This window comes from Ornithorhynchus anatinus, chromosome 21 (assembly GCF_004115215.2).
Source record: "Ornithorhynchus anatinus isolate Pmale09 chromosome 21, mOrnAna1.pri.v4, whole genome shotgun sequence".
In the NCBI taxonomy this organism is placed as follows: Eukaryota; Metazoa; Chordata; class Mammalia; order Monotremata; family Ornithorhynchidae; genus Ornithorhynchus; species Ornithorhynchus anatinus.
The window spans coordinates 2267238-2288821 of NC_041748.1; the positions used below are offsets into that span (position 1 = coordinate 2267238).

Genomic DNA, 21584 nt, shown 5'->3' on the forward strand with positions numbered 1-21584 from the left:
GTATTTACTGAGCGCTTCCTGGATGCAGAGCACCGTACTGAGCGCTTGGAAAGAACAATGCAGCAACCAAGGGAGACGATAGCGGTCCACAGAGGGCTCACAAGGCGGGAAACCCACGACCGCCGACTCCCAAGCCCGTGCTCTCGCCCCTAACCCAGCGCTCAGTCCAGCGCCCGCCGCGTAGTACGCGCCGAGCGTCCAGCACCGTCCCTCTTCCCGAGGGAGGGCGGCGCTGCCCCGGGCGGCCAGGCGGGGGCGCCGCCGCCGCCCCGCCCCGCCCCTCCCCCGGCCCGGCGGCCCACTGGGCACGCGCGGCCTCCGCCTCTCTCGCGCGCGCGCGCGCGCTCGCGGCGGCACCGGAAGTGGCCGGTGAGCGAGTTCCCCCGGTCTCCTCACGTTGAGGGGAGGCGGGGCGGGGGAAACTGAGTCCGGGCCGGCCGCCGACCTGAGAGGGGGCGGGGGAGTGAGCGGGGGAAGGCGGGCGCCGAGCCCCGGGAGCCGCCGGACCCGCGGGGGGGCGGGCGGGCCGCCGCCCCCGCCGCCGCCGCCCCCTGCCCCTCCCCCTCCGCCCCCGCTCGTGGGGCTCGTCAGGTGAGCGCGCCGCCCCTCCCCCCTCCGTCGGTCCGCGCGCTGAGCGGCGCGCGCCTCGGCCAATGGCAGGCCGGGGGGCCCCGGGCCCCGCTCCCCGATTGGCCGGCGGGCGCGGGGGGGGGGGTGGGCGGGCGGGCGGGGGTCGGGGGCGCCCCGCGGGGGCGGGGGGGAGGGGGAAGCGGTTGCCTAGCAACGCGGCGCCGGCCCGGACGCGCGGGGGCGGGGGCGCGCGCGCGGCCCCGCGGCCCCTTTGTGCCCCGCCCCCCCCCCCCCTCTCTCGCGCCCGCGCGGCCCCGGCCCGGGACGCTGCGCGGGAGCGGCCGACCTCGGGCGGCAGGGCCGGCGCCCGAGGTCAGGCGCGTGACCGGCCGCCCCGCCCCGCCCCGCCGCCCCCCCCCAGGCCCCGCCCCGCCCGCCCCGCCCCCTCAGGCCCCGCCGCACCTGCCGGCGCCCGCACCGACCCGCAGACCCGCCGACCCGCCGACCCGTCCAGCGCCGCCCTCCAGGTAAGCGCTCACTACGGAGCCCTCCTCACGGGGGGCGCTCACTGCGGCGCTCTCCCCTCACGGGAGTCGTCAGTAGAGCGCTCTCTCCTCACGGGGGCCGCTCACCTCAGCCTTCTCCTCACGGGAATCCTCAGTAGAGCGCGCCCTCCTCAGGGGAGGCGCTCACGACAGCGCTCACTGTAGCGCTCTCCTCACGGGAGTCCTCAGTGTAGCGCTCTCTCCTCACGGGGGGCGCTCACTTCAGCACTCTCCTCATGGGAATCCTCAGTATAGCACTCTCTCCTCAGGGGAGGCGCTCACTACAGCGCTCTCCTCACAGGAAGCACTTAATAATAATAGTAATAGTGGTATTTGTTAAGCTCTTACTATGTGCTAAGCACTGGGGGAGATAGACGGTAATGAGGTGGTCCCCCGTGGGGCTCCCGGTCTTCATCCCCATTTGACAGATGGGGGACCTGAGGCACAGAGAAGGGAAGTGGTGAGGTAGAATTAGAACTCACGACCTCTGACTCCCAAGCCCGGCCTCTTGCCACTAAGCCACAGTGAGCACTCAGTATAGTGCTCTGCTCACAGTAATCTCTTTCAGTATGGCACTCAGGACAGCGCTGTCCTCACTTTAAACGCTCAGTACAGTCCTCTCCTCGAAGTAAACGCTTGGTACAATGCTCTACTCGTGATAAGTGCCCAGTACAGCGCTCTCCTCACGGTAAGAGCTCCGTAAATAACCATGGGTGGCCTGATTGACTGTCAGCTCCTGGCGGGTCAGCGGACGGGGCTGCCAACTCTGTTGTATTGGACTCTCCCAAGCGTTCAGTACACTGCTCTGCACACAGTAGACTGTGTCAACTCCTTGTCAGCAGGGAATGTGTCCGCTCTGTTGAATCGGACCCTCCCGAGCGCTTAGCACAGTGCTCCGCACACAACGTGGCCCAGTCGGTAGGTCCCGGGCCTGGCAGTCAGCAGGTCCTGGCTGCTGATTCCGGGTCCGCCACTTGTCTGCTGTGTGACCTTGGGCGGGTCACTTCACTTCTCCGGGCCTCAGTTCCCTCATCCGTAAAATGGGAATGAAGACTGTGAGCCCCACGTGGGACAACCTGATGACCTTGTATCTCCCCCAGTGCTCAGAGCAGTGCTTGGCACATAGTAAGCACTTAACAAATACAGAAATTATCATTATTATTATTAATAAATACCACTGATTGGGCCTCGCTGCTTTTCTATGAATCAACCACAGGGTACCGAGCACTGTACCGAACGCCCGGGAGCGGGCGAGACGGCAGGTGCTCCCTGCCCTCTGGGAGGTTATGGACCTCTTGGGGGGGGGTGTCAGAGTACTGTACTAAGCGCTTGGGGGCGGCTAATAGATGCCGTAGACACCCCCCCCTCCCCTTAAGGGAGCTGACCGTCTGTCAATCAATCAATAATATTTATCGAGGTCCTTCTGAGTGCAGAGCATTTTACCGAGCACTGGAGAGAGTCCAACTGGGTAAGGAGGCAAGGATCCCCGCCCTCCAGAAGCTGACCATCTATTAGTCAGTGGTATTTATGAAGCGCCTACCGGGTGCTGTACTGAGCGCTGGGGAGAATCCAGGAGGGTAAAGAGACACATTCTCCGCCTTCAAGCAGCTGACGATCTATTAGTCAGTGGTATTTATTGAGCGTCTACTCGGTGCTGTATTAAGCCCTGGGGGGAGTCCAGTAGAGTGAAGAGACTGCTTCCACACCCCCAAGCCGCTGACAATTAGCCGGTAGTATTTATTGGGCGCCTGTTGTGTGCCGTACTAAGCGCTGGAGAAAGTCCAATAGGGTAAAGAGACATAGTCCCCGCCTTCAAGGAGCTGACACTCTATTAGTCAGTGGTATTTAGTGAGCACTTACCGGGTGGTGTACTAAGCCCCTCCTTTTCTCTTCTCCCACTCCCTTCTGCGTCGCCCTGACTCACTCCCTTTTTCCTCCCGCCTCCCAGCCCTGCAGCACTCATGTCCACATCCATAATCCAATTTATTTCTATTTATGTCCGTCTCTCCCTCTAGACTCTGAGCTTGTTATGGGCAGGGAATGTGTCTGTTTATTATTGTATTGGACTCTCCCAAGCGCTTAGTACAGTGCTCTGCACACAATAAGTGCTCAGTAAATACAATTGATGGATTTCTGTTAACGCCCGTCTCCCCCTCTAGACCGTGAGCTTGCTTTGGGCAGGGAATGCGTCTGTTTATTGTTGTAGTGTCCTCTCCCGAGCGCTTAGTACAGTGCTCTGCACCCAGTAAGAGCTCAATAAATACAACTGATGGATTTCTATTAACATCCGTCTCCCCCTCTGTGAGCTCCTCGAGGGCAAGGAATTAATCTGTTTATTGGACTCTCCCAAGCGGTTAGTACAGTGCTGTGCACACAGTATGTTGATTTCTCTTCATGTCCCTCTCCCCCTCTAGACCAACAGCTCCTTGTGGGTAGGGAATTTGCCCAGTTATTGTTGTATCGGACTCTCCCCAGCACTTAATACAGTGCTCTGCACACAGTCAGCGCTCAATAAATACGTTTCAATGAATAAATTGTTGTATGGTCCTCTCCCCAGCGCTTTGTCCAGTGCTCTGCACAGGGTCAGCGCTCAATAAATACAATCGAACGACTGGCGGCCTGACCTCTCTGTCCATCAGAGAGACGGTGAGCCCCACGAGGGACGGGCCCTGTCCAACTCCATCTGCCTGGATCCACCCCACGCTCCGAGTAAAAGCGGGGCGGCCTAGCGGGTAGAGCCCAGACCTGGGCGCTAGAAGGACCTGGGTTCTAATCCCCACTCCGCCCCTTGCCAGCCGGGTGACCTTGGGCCAGTCACTTCCCTTCTCTGGGCCTCGGTTCCCCCCTCCGCAAAACGGGGATGAAGACTGTGAGCCCCAGGTGGGACGGGGACTGGGTCCGACCGGATTATCCTGGATATCCCCCAGCGCTTAGAACAACGCCTGACACATAGTAAGCGCCTAACACATTACCAGCACTGTTAGTGTTATTACAATTATAATTACAGGGCCAGGCATTTAGAGAAGCAGCGTGGCCTAGTGACAAGAAGCCGGGCTTGGGAGTCAGAGGACGTGGGTTCTAGTCCCGGCTCCGCCCCCTTGGCTGCTGGGTGACCTTGGGCAAGCCACTCCCCTTCTCTAGGCCTCGGTGACCTCATCTGTCAAATGGGGACGAAGCCTGCGAGCCCCACGGGGGACCACCTGATGACCTTTGTCTCCCCCAGCCCTTAGAACGGTGCTTGGCACCCAGTAAGCGCTTAACAAATACCCTGACTACAGCACGGCTTGGTGGGTAGAGTCCGGGCCTGGGCGTCAGAAGGTCACGGGTTCTAATCCCGGCCCCGCCACGTGTCCGCCTCGGGCCGGTCACTTGGCTTCTCCGGGCCTCGGTCCCCTCCTCCGTCGGAGGGGGATGAAGCCCACGAGCCCCAGGCGGGACGGGGACCGGGTCCAGCCCGACGACCTGTTGTTTTTTTTTTTACCCCAGCGCTTAGAAGCGCTCGGCACAGAGCGAGCGCTTCAGGAGTACCGTAATACCCGCGAGGAGTAGCGGTAGACCCCAATTTTCGTTGTCGTGGTGGTGCAGGTCCCGCCTCGTCGCCCGGGACCCGAGAGGGGCCGAAGAGAGAAAATAGAAGAAAGCGAGGAGGGGGGGGGGCAGGAGGAGCCCCCCCCGGCCGCCCCCTCCGCCCGAGCCAGCCCCGACCTCACCATGGACGCCCCGGCCTGAAGATGTCTCTGCGGAACTACGACCTGGTGAGAGACTTCGTCTCCTACAAGCTGGCCCAGCGCGGGCACGACTGGAGCCGGCTGGTCGACCCGGAGGCCCCGGACACGGGGGCCGAGGGGGCCGAGGGGGGCCGGGCGGCCCCGGCGGCGGCGGAGGACGACGACGAGGCCGTGAGGCGGACCCTGAGGGAGGCCGGGGACGAGTTCGAGGTGAGGTACCGGCGGGCGTTCAGCGACCTGGCCTGGCAGCTGCACATCACCCCGGCCACGGCCTACCAGAGCTTCGAGCAGGTGGTCAACGAGCTCTTCCGCGACGGCGTCAACTGGGGCCGCGTGGTGGCCTTCTTCGCCTTCGGCGGGGCCCTCTGCGTGGAGAGCGCCGACAAGGAGATGGGCCCCCTCGTCGGACGCGTCGGGAGCTGGATGGCCACCTACCTCGACCGCCGCCTCGACCCCTGGATCCGAGACAACGGAGGCTGGGTGAGCGGGGGCGGGTCTGCGGGCGGGCGGGCGGGCGGGCGGGCGACCGACTGGGGAGGGGGCGGCCCGCGCCGAGACTCACACCCCGCTCGCCGCAGATCGGCCGCTCCGGCCCACCCGGACCGGCCTCCCCCACCTTCACAAAAAGGTCTCCCTGACCTTCGTAAATCAGCCTCCCCGACCTTCATAAAGCGGCCTCCCGGCCCTCACTAAAAGGCCTCCCTGGCCCTCGCAGACCGGCCTCCCTGACCCTCATAAATCAGCCTCCGTGGCCCTCACAAACTGGCCTTCCTGACCCTGACGGAAAGGCCTCCTCGACCTTCATAAATCGGCGTCCCCGGCCCTCACAAAAGGGCCTCCCCGACCTTCACAAACCGGCCTCCCCGGCCCTCAGAAGATGGCCTCCCCGACCCTCACAAATCAGCCTCCCTGTCCCCCACAGACCGGCCTCCCTGGCCCTCTCAGACCGGCCTCCTCGGCCCTCTCAGCCCGGCCTTCCCCACCCCCGCCGACCACCCGTTGGGAGCTGCCTGGGTTCGAGCAGATACTGATGATAAATGGGGGGGGTGGGGTTGGGGTGGGTGACCAGGGGCTCGCGTTGTGCTGAGCCCTCGGGGACGGGGAGGAGGCATAACGGAACCGGCGCCGCCCCAGTCCCGCCTGTCGGTCTGTCAGAGCAGTCCGTCAATGGTACTTACTTATTGAGCGCTTCCTGGGAGGAGAGCACTGCTGAGCGTTCAGGACAGCGGAGTGGGTAGATACGTTCCCTGCCCATAACGAGCTGGCAGTCTATCCGTCAGTGGTATTTATTGAGCGCTTGCTTACTTTGTGCAGAACACTGGACTGAGCACTTGGGTGCATTCAGTAACCAATGCATCCTTCAATGGTATTTATTGAGCACCTGCGACACAGAGTGAGCATTCAGTGGGCTCGATTGAGCGCTTACCATTCTCAGGGCACTGGACTAAGCTCTTGAGAGAGTCCAATAATCAGTCAGTGGTATTTATGGAGCGCTTACCGTCTGCAGAACACTGTACTAAGCGCTTGGGAGAGTCCAGTGATCAATTAATTGTATTTATTGAGCGTTTACCGGCTGCAGAACACTGTACCAAGCGCTTGGGAGAGTCCAATAATCAGTCAGTGGTATTTATGGAGCGCTTACCGTCTGCAGAACACTGTACTAAGCACTTGGGAGAGTCCAGTGATCAATTAATTGTATTTATTGAGCGTTTACCGGCTGCAGAACACTGTGCCAAGCGCTTGGGAGAGTCCAATAATCAGTCAATGGTATTGAGCGCTCACCGTCTCCAGAACACTGTAATAAGCGCTTGGGGGAGTCCGATCAATCCATCAGTCGTATTTATCGAGCGCTTACCGTGTGCAGAGCACTGTTACTGAGCACTCGGGAGAATCTAGTACAACAATAGAGCAGACACATTCCCTGCCCACAAGGAGCCGACAGTCGAGGGAGGAAGACGGACGTTAAATTGAAATAAATTCTGGATCTGGACCTAAGTGCTGGAGGGTTAAAAGAGCTTACTATGTACTGAACGCTGCAGCAGAGACAAGACGGTCTTGTCCCTCCCCCGCAGGGCTCCCAGTCCAATGGGGGAGGGAGGATAGGGATAGAAGAATAATAGTAGTGCTTACTATGTGCTATACCCTGGGGGAGTTAGAAGCCGATCAGGTTGGGACTCCATACCTTTCCGCGTTGACTGTGGGCTGAGCGCTGGGGGAGATGCAAGCTTCAGTGTTGACTCTGTGCTAAGCATTGGGCTAAGCTCTGGGAGAGGTGCAAGCTTCAGCTTTGACTGTGTGCTGAGAGTTGGGCTAAGACCTGAGGGAGATACAAGCCTCAGTGTTGACTGTGTGCTAAGTATTGGGCTAAGACCTGAGGGAGATACAAGCTTCAGCGTTGACTATGTGCTAAGCGTTGGACCAAAATCTGAGGGAGATAGAAGCCAAACCGGTCAGACTCGGTCCTATTCAGCGTCGACTGTGTGCCGAGCGTTGCGGTAGAGGCGATCCGTTCAGGTGGGACCGGGTTAGCGGTCTAAGGTTCAGCGTTTGACTATGTGCTAGGCACTCGGCCAAGCCCCGGGGGAGACACAAGCTAATCGGGTAACTCGGTCCTTTTCAGTATTCATTCAGTCGTCGTATTTATTGAGCGCTTAGTGTGTGTGGAGCCCTTTACTAAGCCCTTGGGAGAGGACAGTCCGAAAACATAGTATTGACTATGTGCTGAGCGCCGCGGTGGAGCCGATTCAGTCAGGCGGGGCAAGATTCCCCATCTAAGAGGGGGAAGTGGGGAGGACAGGCGTATTACAATCATCCCCATTCCCACGGGATTTGGGAAGCGAGCGCTCGCTACGTACCGATTCCCGGGGCGGACACCGGGCCATCAAGTAATAATAATGTTGGTATTTGTTAAGCGCTTACTATGTGCCGAGCACTGTTCTAAGCGCTGGGGTAGACATAGGGGAATCAGGTTGTCCCACGTGGGGCTCACAGTCTTAATCCCCATTTTACAGATGAGGGAACTGAGGCACGGAGAAGTTAAGTGACTTGCCCACAGTCACACAGCCGACAAATGGCAGAGCTGGGATTCGAACTCATGAGCCCTGACTCCAAAGCCCGTGCTCTTTCCACTGAGCCACGCTGCTTCTCAAGTGGCGCTCAGTCCCCGCCTGAGGGGGAGGGAGGACCGGCCCCGCGGCTCCATTGTACAGAAGAGGAAACTGAGGGCCAGAGAAGGGAAGTGACCGTCCCAAGGTCATGTAGCAGACAAGTGGCGGAGCCGGAATTAGAACCCAGGTCCTTCGACTCCCAGGCCCCGGGCTCCAACCACTAGACCACGCTGCTTCCCTAAATCCCCATTTTACAGAAGACAAGTCTGGGGTCCCGTCTCCCTCCTCTCCCCCCAAAACCCCCCGGCCCAGCCCCAACTTTGCCTGTCTCTGCCCATGTCTCTCTCTGTCTCTTTGTGTCTCTGTCTCTCTGAGCCCATCTCACTCCAGATCTATCTTTGTCTCTGTGTGTCTCTACGTCTGCCTCTGTCTCACCCCGTCTCTGCCTACCCTTGTCTCTGTCTCTCTGTGTTGTTTCTGCCTCTCTTTGTCTCCGTCTCTCAGTCTGCGTGCCCCTGTTTCTATCTAGATCCGTCTCTGTCTCTCCCTTTGTATCTCTGTCTGGGACCGTCTCTGACTGTCTCTGCCTCTGTCTCTGTCTAGATTTGTCTCTGCATTTTTGTGTCTGTCTCTTTTCTGTCTCTCTGTGTTGCTCTGTCTCTGCCCTGTCTCTGTAAGTCTCTGTCTTTATCCCTGTCCCTGTCTAGATTTGTCTCTGTATCTCTGTGTCAGTCTCTGTTTCTCTCTCTCTCAGTCTGTGCCCATCTCTGTCTCTGCCTCTGTCTGTCTCTGTATCCTCTGTGTCTGTTCATCAGCCTGTGAACATCTCTGTCTCTCTGTGCCCATCTCTCTCTACCTCTGCCTCTTTCTCTCTCTGTGTCTCTCTCTGTCTCTATTTGTCTCTGTATCCTTTGTGTCTGTTTCTGCCAATGAAGATCTCTGTCTCTCTGCGTCTGTGTCTCTCTGTCTCTATCTCTGTCTCTTCCTGTGTCTGTCTCTGTCTCTCTTCGTCTGTGTATCTCTGTGTGTGTCTCTCTCAGCCTGTACCCATCTCTGTCTCTGTGCCTGTCTCTGTGTCTTTGTATCCGTCTCTGTGTCTGCTTCTGTCTCTCGCAGTCTGGGTCCATCTCTGTCTCTCTGCCTCTGTGTCTGTCTCTGTATCTCTGTGTCTGTCTCAGTCCATGCCCATCTCTGCCTGTCTCCGCCTCTGTGTCGGTCTCTGTCTCTTCCTACATTTTTCTCTGTACCTTGGTGTCTCTGCCTCTGGGTCCGTTTCTGTCTCTGTCCACCTCTGTCTCTGCTTCCGTCTCTGTCACCGCGTGTCTCACCGAGAAGTCTAACTCGAATCCAGCCGGGGGTTGTTGGGCAACTGCAGGAAAAAAGGAGGGAGGGAAGGGAGGGAAGGGAGGGAAGGGAGGGAGGGAGGGAGGAAGGAAGGAAGGAAGGAAGGAAGGAAGGAAGGAAGGAAGGAAGGAAGGAAGGAAGGAAGGAAGGAAGGAAGGAAGGAAGGAAGGAAGGAAGGAAGGAAGGAAGGAAGGAAGGAAAGGGAGGAAGGAAAAGGAAGGAAGCAGGGAGGGAGGAAGGAAGCCAAGCCGGCCCCAGGAATGCCCTGCCCCCAGCCCCCCCGGCAGATATTCGTCCAGGTGTTGTGACGACCATCCGGTTTCCCCTTGGAGCCCGGACCTGAGAGCCAGAAGGTTCTGGGTTCAAATTCCTGCTCCCTCACCCGTCTATATGACCCTGGGTCGATCACTTCCCTTCTCCGGGCCTCAGTTTCCTCCTCTGTCAAATGGGGATGGAGACGGTGAACCCCACGGGGGACGGGGATAGGGTCCAACTCCATTTGTTTGGATCCACCCCGGCGCTCACTACAGTGCCGGCCACATAGTAAGCGCTTAACGAATAGCCATTTAAAAAAAAGAATCTGTGCTGAGCTCCGACTCTGTGCTGGGGGCTACATCCTGACCCCCAACTCTGTGTTGAGCGCTGGGGTAGATGATAGGAATGATTAAGGTGGGACCCAGTCCCCGTCCCATCCGGTCTAAGGGGAAGAAGGACGGATTGAACCCCCATTTTATAGAAAGCGAGGCCCAGAGAAGTGAAGCGACTCATCCAAGGTCACACAGGAGGTCTGTGGAGGAGGGAGAACGGGGATCAAGTCCCCATTTTACAGATGAGGAAACTGAGGCTCAGTGAAGCGACTTAATTCGATAAATGACATAATAATAATGATGGTATTTGTTAAGCACTCACTATGTGCCAAGCACTGTACTAAGCACTGGGGGAGATCCAAGACAATCAGGGTGGACCCAATCCTTCTCTCTCACGGGGCTCACAGTCTAAATCGGAGGGAGAACGGGGATCGAATCCCCATTTTCCAGAGGTGGAAACTGAGGTCCAGAGAAGGGAAGTGACTTAATAAGTGACATCATAATTTTTAGACCGTCAGCCCGTTGTGGGCAGGGATTGTCTCTCTTTGTTGCTGAATTGTACTTTCCAGGCGCTTAGTACAGTGCTCTGTACACAGTAAGCGCTCAGTAAATACGAGTGAAAGAATGAATAATAATAATTTGGTATTTGTTAGGCCCTTACTATTAGTCCAGTGCTCTGCACACAGCAAGTGCTCAATTAAAACGATTGAGTGAGTGAATGAATGTGTCAAGCACTGTACTAAGCGCTGGGGGGATACAACCCAGTCAGGTGGCCCCCGGTCTAAGGGGGAGACAGAGCGGGGATTGAACTCCCATTTTACAGAGGAGGAAACTGAGGCTCAGAGAAGCGAAGTGACTTAATAAGATAAGAGACTTGTGGGGATGAAGAATGTGAATCCGCTTGTGGGACTGGAACCGTGTCCGACCTGATCCGCTCGGATGTCCCTGCAGCGCTCAGTACAGTCCCCAGCACATAGTGAGCGCTTAAGAAATACCTTCCTTTTTTTAAAAGGCACTTCACTTCTCCGGGCCTCAGTCTGCCCACCTGTAAAATGGGGATTCCATACCCATTTTCCTCCCCGACCCTTGAGCCCTCTGAGAAGCAGCGTGGCGAAGCGGGTAGAGCCCGGGCCCGGGAGTCAGGCGGTCACGGGTTCTAATCCCGGCTCCGCCACTCGCCTGCCGTGTGACCTTGGGCCAGTCGCTTCCCTTCTCCGGGCCTCGGTTCCCTCATCTGTCAAATGGGGATGGAGACCTTGAGCCCCACGGGGGACAGGGGACCGCGTCCAACCCGATTGGCCCGTGTCCACCCCCGCGCTTAGAACGGTGCCCGGCACAGATTAAGCGCTTAACAAATACCATAATTATTATTTTTCGAGGGCACCGTCCTGAGCACCTGGGAGCCAGGAGACGCTGCTCGGCCCACAGCGAGCGCCTGGCGGAGTCTCCCGTCCGTTTCCAGGGTGACGGGGGGTGGCCGGGGGAACCCCAGCAGGTCCGGGGGGTGGGGGGAGGGATCCCCACCCACTCTGGCATCCCCGATAACCGCCCCCGCCCCCCCCAGACACCGTTATCTTCCCGGCCCAACCACTTCCTCTTCTCAAAAACAGGAGCAGCGGGGACCCGGGCGTCCTCGGGCCCCGGCTTCCGCCCCCCGACAGGACCCCCTCGGTGAACCCCGACCCCCAAATCCCAGTCCCCCCAGGGGGAGGGGGCGACAACGGGGCTCCACCCCCCTCGGCCTTCCCCAGGAGCGGCTGGGCTTGGGCCCGGGGTAAACCGAGGCACCAGGAGGGAAAGTGAGTCAGCGGGTGACGGGGCAAGAGTGTGGTGCGGCGCCGATTAGGAGGGGTTGACGTCACACCCCGCAGTTTCCTCCCAGCTTTCCGGTCCCCAGAATAACCCCGGCCTGAAGGGACGGTACGGCCCGGCCCGAGAGGAAGTCCGGCCCCGGCCGGCCCCGAGGGCGAGCGGGGGGAGGACACGGAGCTGACTCAGTTTACCTCTCCGCTTCCCCCATCCCCCCATCCCTCTCTGCTCCCCCAAGCTTGAGGAAGAGACCTGCAGTACGGCCTAGCGGGTAGAGCCCAGTCCTGGGAGTCAGGGGACCTGGGTTCTCATCCCGGCTCCGTCGCTTGTCCCCTGGGTGACCTGAGCCCAGTCCCTTCCACCGGGCCTCAGTCGGCTCATCTGGAAAACGGGGATGAGGACCGTGAGCCCCACGGGGGAATGGGACCGGGTCCAACCTGATGAGCTCGGATCTCCCCCGGCACTTAGCACAGAGCCCGGCACATAGACCGTAACAAAAACCGTTTAAAAAAAAGGGTCTCCCGCTCGCCTTGTGGCAGCTGCCCACCCCCAGCCCCAGGATAATCAGCGTGAGGGAGAAGCAGCAGCATGGCGGACCGCAAGTCAGAAGGTCCTGGGTTCTAATGCCGCCTCTGCCACTTGTCTGCTGTGTGACCTTAGGCCGGTCCCTTGACTTCTCTGGGCCTCAGTTCCCTCATGCGCCAAATGGGGATTAGGGCTGTGAACCCCACGTGGGACCGTGACCAACCCGATTCGCTTGGATCCGCCTCAGCGCTTAGTACAGTGCCTGCCACATAGTAAGCGCTTAACAGACCATTATTATCGGTATTAATTTTGTATTAGGGAGCCGGGACCTGCCACACGGTAAGGGTCATATTCATCGCGATGATAATAATGATACTTGTTAAGCGCTTACCGTGTGCCTGCTAATGAGGACGGAGCCCATCCGCAGCCATCCAGGGGGCACCATCACCAAGGGTATGGACTGAGCGCTTCCTGTGTGCGCAGCACTGTACTAAGCGCTCTGTATGTCGTGGATAGTAAGCCCTCAAAAATACGATGGAGTGAATGAATGTGTATGGGAGCTGGGGGGGTTTTATACATGTATTTATAAATATTTATAATATATAATACAACTCAATATAACACAATTTTATATATGTGAATATATAGATATATTCTCTGGTTTTATAAATCTAGAAATATAATGCAATTAATGTAATACAATTTTATATAGCATATAGATATGAAAGGATAGTAACTGAATTTATGCATATATTTATAAATGTTTATATAATTGATACAATTCAATATGATCTATAGATATTCATTGTTCATGAATATTCTAAATTTAAACATAAGTGAATTGTTCAACTATAAATTACATTGCGCTATTAACAGATATTTTGCATTTACAAACAGAAATATTTATAAATATTTATGCATGTGATTTATGAATATATTTATAGGTAAATATTTATTTATAAAGCCACTTATAAATAAATACTTTAGCTACTTGTATCGACGTGTCTCGCCCCCTCTAGACAGTGAGGTGGTTGTGGGCCCAGAACGTCACTGCTTATTGTTGGAGTGGACGCTCCCAAGCGCTCAGCACAGTGCTCCGCCCACAAGAAGCGCTCAAAAAATACCGATGGATGGATGGATGGACGGATGGATGAATGAATGAATGAATGACACCGCCCACCAAGGCGCGTGACGTCACTGGCGCGTGGTTTCGGGGCCCCCGCGAAGGGCGGCGGTCGTGACGTCGCTCGCGGTATCCATGACAACTGGGCGCTTCCCTTGATCCTCCCTCGGGGCGCGGCTAGTTGAGTGCGTTTGGCTTGCGGAAGCGTCAGTCACGGCGGTTGCCAGGAGACCGGGCCCCGCCCCCCCGCCTCCACTTCCGTTGCCATAACAAAAGCGGGCCGCGTCATCGGACCGCCCTGGGCGGTGGCCGCGGGAAGCCGGTTGTCCCCGCCCTCCCAGGGGAGGGAGAGGGAGTGCGCGCGCGCGGGGTCCCCAAAGTCTCGCGAGACGTGAGACCCCTTTCTTTTCTCCTCCCCCCCCCCCCCCCCCCCCGGCCAGGTTAGCTCAGCCCCCACAGTGAGCGGCTGGGAAAATGGCCGCCGCGCGCTCCCGATGCCACTTCCGTTTCCGGTCTGGTGGGGGTGTGAAGCCACCTGGCGCCAATTTCATTACTGCAACGTCATCTCTCCACCACAGACCTGTCAGTCACTCTGTGTATATCTTTAAGTTGACTATTATAAAATATTTAAAAATAAACCAGTGGTGGTTCTGTGTGAAGTGCTTACTATGGGCCAAGCACCGGGGTAGATACAAGACCGTCAGGTTGTCCTCCATGGGGCTCACCGTCTTCATCCCCATTTTACAGATGAGGGGATTGAGGCCCAGAGAAGTAGAGTGTCTCGCCCAGAGTCACACAGCTGACAAGCGAGGGAGTAGGGATTGGAACCCACGACCTCTCACTCCCAGGCCCGGGCTCTTGCCACTAAGCCAGGATTTCTAACGTTCTCTCCCCCACTAGACAATGTGCTAGGCACTGTGGAAAGCCCTGGGGTGGATACAGGGTAGTAGGGTCAGGCACAGTCCATGTCTTAGGTAGGGCTCACAGGCTCCATCCCCATTTTCCAGATGAGGGAACTGAGGCCCAAAGAATGGAAGCCACTTGCCCAAGATCGCCCAGCAGGTGCATGGCGGAGCTGGGATGGGAAGAATTCAATAGTATTTATTGAGCGCTTACTATGTGCAGAGCACTGTACTAAGCTCTTGAGCACCGAACTAAGCACTATGATGGTATTTGTTAAGCGCTTACTATGTAATAATGTTGGTATTTGTTAAGCACTTACTATGTGCAGAGCACTTTTCTAAGCGCCGGGATAGATACAGGGTAATCAGGTTGTCCCACATGAGGCTCACAGTCTTAATCCCCATTTTACAGATGAGGTAACTGAGGCACAGAGAGGTGAAGTGACTTGTCACAGTCACACAGCTGACAAGTGGCGGAGCCGGGGTCCGAACCCATGACCTCTGACTCCCAAGCCCGGGCTCTTGCCACTGAGCCACGCAGCTTCTCTGTGTACCAAGCACTGTTCTAAGCGCTGGGGTAGATACAAAGTAGTCAGGTTGTCTGACATGGGACTCACAGTCTTCATCCCCATCTTCCAGAGGAGGGAACTGAGGCCCAGAGAATTGAAGCGACTTGCCCAAGGTCACACTGCAGACAAGTGGCGGAGCCGGGATGAGGACCCAGGTCGTTCTGACTCCCGGGCCCGGGCTCTAAGGAACCCGCCTCTCAGGAATCGTCCCGGTGTCTTCCCGCGTCAGAGATCTGTTGCCGAATTGTACATTCCAAGCGCTGAGTACAGTGCTCTACGCATATTATGCACTCAGTAAATACTATTGAATGGATGATTGTAGACTCTCAGCTCCTTGTGGGCAAAGAATCTGGCCACTAATTCTCTTATTGGGCTCTCCGAAGCACTCGGTACAGCGTTCTGCACAAAGTAAGTGCTTCATAAATAGCAGTGATTGACGGACTGTCCCCTAGACTCCCAGCTACTTGTGAGCAGGGAACGCGTCTGTCAACTCTGGTCTCTCCCATATGGTGCCCACCTTGTCTGCTGGGTGACCTCGGCCCGGTCACTTCACTTCTCTGGGCTTCCATTTCCTCCTCTGTAAAATGGAGATTCGATCCCAGTTCCCCCTCCCCCTATGACCGTGAATGCTAATCGTGTCGGACCTGATGATCTTGTGTCTCTCTCAGGGCTTGGCCCAGTGTTTAGCACATAGTATTTAACACTGGGAGAACAGGGTGGCCTAGTGGATAGAGTCCAGGCCTGGGAGTCAAAAGGACCTGGGTTCTAATCCCGGCTCCGCCCCTTGTCGGCTGTGTGATTTCTGGCCAGTCACTTCACTTCTCTGGGCCTCAGTTCCCTCATCAGGAAAATGGGGGTGGCGCTTAGTACTGTGCCTGCCACATAGTAAGCACTCAACAAATACCACTATTACTATTATTATTAACCAAGAGTGCGATTATCCATAATATTATAAATAGTGTGTCTTAGTGGAAAGAGCTTGGGTTTGGGAGTCAGGGGATGTGGGTTCTAATTCCGGCACCACAACGTATCTGCTGCGTCACCCTGGGCAAACTGCTTCTCTGGGCCTCAGTGGCCTCATCTGTCAAAAGGGGATGAAGACCGTGAGCCCCACGTGGGACAACTTGATGACCTTGGATGTACCCTAGAGCTTAGAACAGTGCTTGGCACATAGTAAACCCTTAACAAATACCATTATTATGATTATGGTAATTGTGGCCTGGGTCATTCCTAGGGGGCAATGGGGGTTCTGGGCTCCACCACCCTGGAGCTTTGTCTGTCGTTACCGACGTATGGACAGAGAATGGACATTCTGTGCCTCGGGGGCTCCGTCGTCACGGCGATGGACAGGGGCCTGGCGGCAGGCGGTGAGAGGGGTGGGATCCCCAACTGACACGGGCGCCTGCCCCCGGCCCCCGCCGTGTCCCCCTCCGTCCCCCCGCTGCAGGACACGTTCGTGGAGCTCTACGGCAACGACGCGGCCGCCCAGAGCCGGAAGGACCAAGAACGCTTCAACCGCTGGCTGCTCACCGGCCTCACCGTGGCCGCCGTCCTGCTGCTCGGCTCCCTGTTCACCCGCAAGTGACCCCGGACCCCGGACCCCGACACCCTGCCTGCAAATGAGAACGCCCCCCGCCCCGCTGCAGATGTCAAATAAAGAAACCGGGCGGCTCTCCCCTCGGGGAGGGACGACCGGGCCACCCGGCCGCTCTCCCCTCGGGGTGGGAGTCGTTAGCCCGGTGGCTCTCCCCTCGGGGAGGGACGACCCGGCCCCTCAGCTCTCCCCTCGGGGAGGGACACACGTTAGCCCAGCAGCTCTCCCCTCGGGGAGGGTCATCCTGGCCCGGCAGCTCTCCCCTCGGGGAGGGACATGTCAACCCGGCAACTCTCCCCTCCGGGAGGGACAATCCACCCCCTCAGCTCTCCCCTCAGGGAGGGTCACCCCAGCCCAGTGGCTCTCCCCTCGGGGAGGGACACATTAGCCCGTCAGCTCTCCCCTCGGGGTGGGTCACCCCGGCCCATCGGCTCTCCCCTCGGGGAGGGACACCCCGACCCATCGGCTCTCCCCTCGGGGAGGGGCACCCCGGCCTAGAGGCTCTTCCCTCGGGGAGGGACACGTTAGCCCGTCAGCTCTCCCCTCGGGGAGGGTCACCCCGACCCATCAACTCTCCCCTCGGGGAGGGACACCCCGACTCATCAGCTCTCCCCTCGGGGAGGGACACCCCGACCCATCAGCTCTCCCCTCGGGGAGGGTCACCCCGGCCCGTCAGCTCTCCCCTCGGGGTGGGTCACCCCGGCCCATCGGCTCTCCCCTCGGGGAGGGACACCCCGACCCATCGGCTCTCCCCTCGGGGAGGGGCACCCCGGCCTAGAGGCTCTTCCCTCGGGGAGGGACACGTTAGCCCGTCAGCTCTCCCCTCGGGGAGGGTCACCCCGACCCATCAACTCTCCCCTCGGGGAGGGACACCCCGACCCATCAGCTCTCCCCTCAGGGAGGGTCACCCCGGCCCGTCAGCTCTCCCCTCGGGGTGGGTCACCCCGGCCCATCGGCTCTCCCCTCGGGGAGGGACACCCCGACCCATCGGCTCTCCCCTCGGGGAGGGGCACCCCGGCCTAGAGGCTCTTCCCTCGGGGAGGGACACGTTAGCCCGTCAGCTCTCCCCTCGGGGAGGGTCACCCCGACCCATCAACTCTCCCCTCGGGGAGGGACACCCCGACCCATCGGCTCTCCCCTCGGGGAGGGACACCCCGACCCATCAGCTCTCCCCTCAGGGAGGGTCACCCCGGCCCGTCAGCTCTCCCCTCGGGGAGGGTCACCTCGACCCAGCATCTGTCCCCTCCGGGATGGACACGTTAGTCTGGTAGCTGTCCCCTCGGGGAGGGACTCTCCGCCTAGCCGCTTTCCCCTCGGGGAGAGACTCTCCCCTCAGGGAGGAGGGTCACCCCGACCCGTAAGCTCTCCCCTAAGGGAGGGACATCCCGGTCCAGCAGCTCTCCCCTCTAGGGTGGACACGTTAGTCTGTCAGCTCTCCCCTCGGGGAGGGACACGCCGACCCTTCGGCTCTCCCCTCGGGGAAGGACATCCCTGGCCGGACAGCTCTCCCCTCAGGGAGGGCCCCGTTAACCCGGCAGCTCTCCCCTCCGAAAGGGACACCCCGACCCGTCAGCTCTCCCCTCGGGCAGGGAGAGCCCCCGTGCCGGGGCGGGGGGCTCCACGCCCCCAGACAAGCTGACCGGCAGCCTCAGAGATGATTAAAAGGATCTTTAAGGCTCGTGTCCCTGGAAAAAGAATAAACCAGCTTTGTTTTCCTCCAGCGTGACCGGGATAAGTCATTTCCCCCCCCACCCCTACACCCAGGCCCTCCTCTCCCGCCGTCCTTCGCCGACCCCCTCCCCGGTCTCAGCAGCTCCGGTCGGTCGGGACAAGTGACCCGTCCAAGGTCACACGGCGGAGCCGGGAGCATCGGAACCCAGAGGCCTGCCCTGGGGAGGGGACCCTTAAGTGCGGGGCAGAGAAGCGGCGCGGCCGAGCGGGCAGAGCCGGGGCCGGGGAGGCAGGAGGACCCGGGTTCTCCTCCCGGCTCCTCCACCCGCCTGCAGCGGGACCCTGGGCCGGTCACTCCGCTTCCCTGGGCCTCAGTTCCCTCCTCCGTAAAATGGGAATGGAGACGGTCAGCCCCACGTGGGACAGGGACCGCGTCCAACCCGATTAGCCCGTATCCACCCCAGCGCTTAGAACAGTGCTTGGCACATAGTAAGTGCTTGGCGAGTACCGTAATTACGATGATGATGAAGATGCTTCCCGGCCACCAAACCCAGCCACCCCTGGGCAGCGCCCCCAAGTTCCAGGTTGTCCTGCCTGATGCCACGGTGCCCCTTGCAGGTCTCCCCTCCTCCTCCCCGCCGCCCCCCATAATTGCCTCCGTTCCCAGGAGAGGCAGGGACCACTCCCGTACCCCCCCCCCCCCATCTCCCTCAGCGTCCGGAGAAGCGGGACCGCGCCGGCCCAGCCTCCCGAAACCCGTAGACCCCATCCCCGCCCTCCAGGAGCTTACGATCAATCTATCCGTGCTATTTATTGAGCGCCTGCCGTCTGCCTGCCACTGGGTTGGGCTCCCGGGGGAGTCCAGTAGAGCCGCGCCCCCCCCCCCACCTTCGAGGAGCTTAGGATCCAGCCGTGCTATCCGTTGAGCGCCTGCCGGCTGCCTAACGGTAGACTGAGCGCCAGGGAGAGTGCGATAGAGCTAGTCCAATCCCTGCCCTCAAGGAGCTGACGGTCTGCCGTGTGCCGAGCACTGGACTGAGCGCTCAGGAGAGCGCTAGAGCCGGTAAGGTCCCCGCTGCCCTGACGGAGCTTGCGGCCCAACCGTCGATGCTATTTATCGGGCGCCTTCTGCGGGTGCGGAGCAGCGTGCTAAACGCTCGGGAGAATGCAGTAGAATCGGTAGACCCGATTCCTGCCCTCAAGGAGCTTAGTGTAAGTGCTATTTATTGGAGCTTATCAGTGCTATTTATCGGGAGCCTTCCGTGTGCAGAACCCCATATCAAGCGCTCTCCCGGCCGGAGCAGATTACGAGACAGGATCCCTGCCCTCGATGAGCTCCCGTTCTATCCGACAATACTATTTATTGGACGCCTTTTGAGTCCAGAGCACCGGACTGAGAGCCAGGGGGAGACCAAGAGAAGCCAGAAAGCACGACCCCCGCCCTCCAGGATCGTACCGTCCGTCGACCGATGGTATTTACTGAGCGCCTCCCGGGTGCAGAGCGCCGTGCTGAGCGCTTGGGAGAGTCCGAGATAAGAGCCCGTAGTCAGGTTCCCGGCCCACGACGAGCTGACGGTCTAGTCCGTGCTACTTGCCGAGCGCCTCCTGGGTGTGGAGCACTGTACTGAGCTCCTCCGTGTCCCGCCCCAGCCCCCCCGGAGCAATCCTGGGATCAGGGAGGGAAGACGAGGATCGGAGGAGGGAGAGGGAGGATGGAGCAGGACGGACAAACGTCGTGGCCGAAAAAGAAGCAGGGAAGCCTAGCGGGTAGAGCCCGGGCCCGGGAGTCAGAAGGAGCTGGGTTCTCATCCCAGCTCCGGCCCTTATCTGCCGGGTGACCTTGGGCCGGTCGCTTCCCTACTCCGAGCCTCAGTTCCCTCCTCTGAAAAATGGGGATGAAGACCAGGAGCCCCCACGTGGGACAGGAACCGTGTCCGACCCCATTCGCTTGGATCTCCCCCAGCGCTTAGTACAGTGCCCGGCACATGGTAAGCACTAAATACAAATCCCATAAAAAGAAAAAGTCTCCCCCGCCGCCCCCACTCTCCCTCCCTCCCTCCCCCCCACTACTTTGTGCTATCTCTGGAGCACTTACTCCGTGCCAAGCACTGTGCTTAGCGCCGCGGGGAGACCCAGCGGAGTCAGGGCGGACACGATCCCCGTCCCACACGGGGCCCCCAGACCGAGGGAGAGGAGGGGATTGAAACCCCCCCACCCCCCACCCCCTATTCGGACAGAGGAGGAAACGGAGGCCCGGAGAAGGGCAGTGACTGGGCAAAGGTCACCCGGCGGGGCGGAGGCGGGATGAGAACCCGGGTCCCCGGGCCCGCCTCGCCCGTGTACCATGGCCTTGTCTTCGCTGTACATATTTGAGACTAGTTTTTATTCCATGTGAATACGATATACTATTTTTGTTAAGCGTGTGTCTGTATTTATGTGTGAAACCAATGGAGGGTCCTCCCTCACCAGGTGGGGCCCGTGACGGGTAGCCCCGGGGAGGGGGAAACTGAGGCGGGCCGGGAACGGCGCGCGTCTTGGTTCCCGCCCCCGGCCCCCCGGCCTGGCGGAACCAATGCCCCCCGCTCCTTCCCCCACCCCCGCCTCCCCGACTTTTTTGGAATAGTCTGTGTGCCGGTGAAAATGCAGATTCTCTAATAAACCGTGTTGGATTCGCAGCGTCCACGTGTGTCTCGTGTGGCTCTTCGGGGGCCGCGGGGAAGCCTGACCGAAGACCCCCCCCCCCTCCCGACGATGATGGTATGTATTAGGCGCCTCCTACGTGTCGGGCCCCGTTCGAAGTTCGGGGAGATCCAAGCTCCTAAACTCACCGTGGGCAGGGGGGAAGCAGCGTAGTGCCTCAGTGGAAAGAGCCCGGGCTTAGGAGTCAGGGGTCATGGGTTCTAATCCCAGCACCGCCACCTGTCGGCTGGGTGACTTGGGGCAAGTCACTTCACTTCTCGGGGCCTCAGTTCCCTCATCTGGAAGATGGGGATGAAGAACGCGAGTCTCACGTGGACCACGTGATCGCCCTGTATCACCCCCAGCGCTTAGAACAGTGCTCGGCACATAGTGAGCGCTTAACAAATACCAACGTTACTATTGTTATGTGTCGGTTATGTTGTTGGATTGCAATCTCCCGGGCGCTCGGTACGGTGCTCCGCACACGGGGAGCGCTCGATAAATCCGTCCGAATCAATCGGGTTGGAGCCAGACCCCGTCCTACCGACTGGCGAAGCTCCTTGAGGATAGGGAGCGAGTTTATCCCTCCGGCCTCGATCCCCATTTTCCAGGTGAAGTCACTGAGGCCCAGAGAAGTCCATTCATTCATTCAATAATATTTATTGAGCACTTACTATGTGCAGAGCACTGGGAATGTACAGTTCGGCAACAGATAGAGACAATCCCTGCCCATTGACGGGCCTGAAGTGACTTGCCCAAGGCCACCCAGCGGACGAGGGGCCGAGCCGGCATAGCAGATATCATCATCGTCGTCATCATTCTCCATACCTC

General features: G+C 59.0%; 1 protein-coding gene across 1 annotated transcript; it reads left to right on the forward strand.

Annotated features, from left to right (window-relative positions):
- Window positions 1-1032: 1032 nt before the first annotated feature.
- On the forward strand, window positions 1033-18118 carry BCL2L1 (BCL2 like 1). Its single transcript, XM_029049223.2, has 3 exons — window positions 1033-1097; window positions 4701-5323; window positions 16257-18118. Exons 2-3 carry the CDS (start codon window positions 4847-4849, stop codon window positions 16392-16394), a joined length of 615 nt encoding a protein of 204 aa, XP_028905056.1. The 5' UTR covers window positions 1033-1097; window positions 4701-4846; the 3' UTR covers window positions 16395-18118.
- The last annotated feature ends 3466 nt before the right edge of the window (window positions 18119-21584 follow it).

Coding starts and splice junctions, on each gene's coding strand:
- BCL2L1 (XM_029049223.2), top strand. CDS start 4,847: ATGTCTCTGCGGAACTACGACCTGGTGAGAGACTTCGTCTCCTACAAG. Junction 5,324..16,256: donor TCCGAGACAACGGAGGCTGG/GTGAGCGGGGGC, acceptor CCCCCGCTGCAG/GACACGTTCGTGGAGCTCTA.